At 37.2% G+C, this 3,023-nt stretch overlaps 1 protein-coding gene across 1 annotated transcript in view; it reads right to left on the bottom strand.

The window, feature by feature from the left end:
• The window catches only part of USP31 (ubiquitin specific peptidase 31), a 39,614-nt gene that overhangs the window by 27,838 nt on the left and 8,753 nt on the right, over nucleotides 1-3,023 (bottom strand). Inside the window, exon 2 of the mRNA XM_072417809.1 lies at nucleotides 321-446. Within this exon, the coding sequence (XP_072273910.1) occupies nucleotides 321-446 (126 nt within the window). The remainder of the gene's footprint in view (nucleotides 1-320; nucleotides 447-3,023) is intronic.

The raw sequence follows: 3,023 nt of genomic DNA, 5'->3' as shown, positions 1-3,023 counted from the left end.
TAATGTACAGAACGAAAATTAGAAAAAAGATGTCTCAAATATTTATGGACCTAACTGTAGGTGCCCCAGTAAATATGTTGGAGACAAGCATGGTGGATTCAAGGGACACAGAACATGTTGGAATGGACGGATGGGTCTTGCAATTCAGTGTGCTTACAGAAATGGTACAAGAAGATTTTTTGTGTGTTTTCTGGTGTGTGAGAACAACTGTTCTGCCTTAACACAATACACATCAACATGCAATTATTTGCACAATAATGCAACAAAATGTATATTTTTTTTTTTAACATCAACAATTTTGCAATGGAAAGATTACTCACCCGAGGCTTATTCTTGACACTAGACTTCAGGTCTTCGTGAACTCTATCCAGGAGCCAGAGCAGAAATTCTTGGGCATCATGTTGGGAGGTGCCTCTATATTGAAGAGCATTCCGCGATACAACCGTCTGTAGGAAAACAAAACAGATTTCAGTGTGCATGTGTTTTACAAGGTTACCCCAACACTGATATTTTTGTATTAATGAATACAATCTGCATGTCTGTCAGACTTGATTACTCCGGGCTCGCAGAAGATTGGCTAAATGCCAATTGATATCATTCAATGAGTAAGGGGATGGGGACTGGTTCAGAATGTTATGTCTACAAGGCACGAGTGCTGGAGAAGATGGGAATTTTTCCACCTAAACTCTTTTTTATGTTTTAAAGCTAATTTAAATAGGTGAAAAATACAAAGCTGAAATTGGACCTCAATTCTAAGATGGAGTATATGAAATTCTGGAGATTTTTATGGGGACAGACCTTATGTCGCAATAATGGTCAAAACCAGTAAATCAAAAGGGACTTCTAAATGTAGACAATGTAAACAATGTAATTGGATATATGAAAATCAAATTCTGACCTTACCCAATGGATCAATACATAGACTAAACAAGCACGTAAACTGTGAATCTAAAGGGATTATTTATCTCATTACATGCAGATGTGCTTGATATTATATAGGGAAAACCAAAAGGAAGTTTAAACAATGTATCTATGGACATACATATGCAATTACCAATGGAAAAATGCTAACGCCCATTAGTGTACATGTAGGTACTTGTCATAATTTTGACAAAGACTGTATGCAATTCTCAGCCCTAGAACAAATATCCCACAAACAAAGGGAAGGTAACATGGACAAAATTTTGCTTAAGCATGAAGCCAAATGTACCATATAAGAATAATTACTAAGACTATTATGACATTGATTATTGTAACCTTAGACACTATATTCTAATGAAAGTAACTCAATCATCACAAAACATATGAAATAAGACAATTATTTAAATACCAATATACTATTGTAACACGTCTATTAAATATTTAGATGTTTTCAAGAAACAGTGCTTTGAACTCCAATATATGTAGCATGACCCTGAGGAAGCCTAGATTGGGCAAAATGTGCTGGGTTAACAAAGCTGTGGTATAAGAACATACTCATGTTCTATGCACTTTAAGTAGTTGATCTGTGTCTAGTATAGGAGGTACATAACCTCAATAAGTGAGGGAGTACCTCTTTACCTGTACTGGGGATATTAATGAAAATGTTTGGGTAACTAACATCAAGGGATGAGGTAGTACCTTACAAATTTGTATTGCTGTTATTACATCTGTTTTATTATACACTAGATAATGTATTAATTAATTAGTTTTGTTGAATACACAAAAAAATTAATGCCAAAAAACCCTGTCTTTGGACCATATTTATTTTGATATTAGGATGGAGTATAGATTTATATGAATCTTTAAGACACCAGCATTTTGGCATTAACCTCCTGAAATTCAAATATAATACCAATAAAAGCAGATACAGTTTACAAGTTAATAGAAACTCAGAGACAGACACTGAAATCCAGGAATCAGGTTAAAGGATAAATATATTTGCAATAACCATGAATGTCTCACTCCAAGTTATACCAGACAAAGCAAGCCACCTCTTTCCCATAGAGCGCACGCATTTTATATTAAAGAACGATTATCTTGTAAATTGTTGTCTTGGCAGTGCAGGACAGCAATGACTGGAGGGAGATAATAGGTCTCCGAAAGATTCTTCGACACGCAGTTTCGACATACTGCAGTTTCCTTGGCAACAGAGATGTGCCAGGCACTTTCCCGCTGGCACTGGGAGGAAAGGGCGCTTCTCAGGAAGTAATTGGTAGTTGTCAGCTAGGCGCACAACTGCCACATCCTTAAAAAACCAAAGCTTTTGAAACACACGCAACAGCCCATCCTCTGAGCACTTTGCTGCCCATTTTCCATGAGTTCACAATTTCCTCTTTTAAGACCAAGATCCATGATCAAGCTGTAATGACAGAGGAGGATCCCAGAAACTGCCAGTTATGTCAAGAAAACAGATTGCATAGTAATATAGCAAAAACATGCAGTCTGCAAAATCAACATTCATAACCCAATGACCCTGTGAAGAAAGCCATTTACAGACAAGACAAAGACAATATTTACATCCGTCTCTTGCTGGGGGATGTTTTCTTGAGCTGTCAGCAGTGGATATGAACACAGCTACCACCAAAAGAGACATATTTCTCTCTGACACAAGAACAGATATAAGATTTAGTTAGCCAAGATGGGAATATTTGCAATACCTGAATGTGATCGGGACTTTATTTTGTGTAGTATAAGACAAGGCCAGTTTCAGCACTTTCAGACATTTTTAATTTGGTTGGCTGGGGTTGGCCCAACACATGCCAAACACTTAGTAAATCCCGAGATTGTATGCTAATCTACCCACACACAAGTCAATAAACACTTAAAACAGCCATACTCAACCAGGGTTTTTTGGAAACCCAAAGTTTCTATAGAGATTGTCAGGAACATGGGCTGATGGACCTCCCATTTGATGATACTTGCATTGTTCCAGGGCCAACACTACTTAGTTAGGTCACCGGCATTGAAATGTTAAAGGTGGTATGCTAGCCACCACTCTACGTGGAATTCTTTCCGCTGGCCATAGAAGCTTTTTTTTTTTT

The sequence above is a fragment of the Pyxicephalus adspersus genome, chromosome 7 (assembly GCF_032062135.1).
Source record: "Pyxicephalus adspersus chromosome 7, UCB_Pads_2.0, whole genome shotgun sequence".
NCBI classification, from domain to species: Eukaryota; Metazoa; Chordata; class Amphibia; order Anura; family Pyxicephalidae; genus Pyxicephalus; species Pyxicephalus adspersus.
This window is presented reverse-complemented; position numbering and strand designations above follow the sequence as displayed.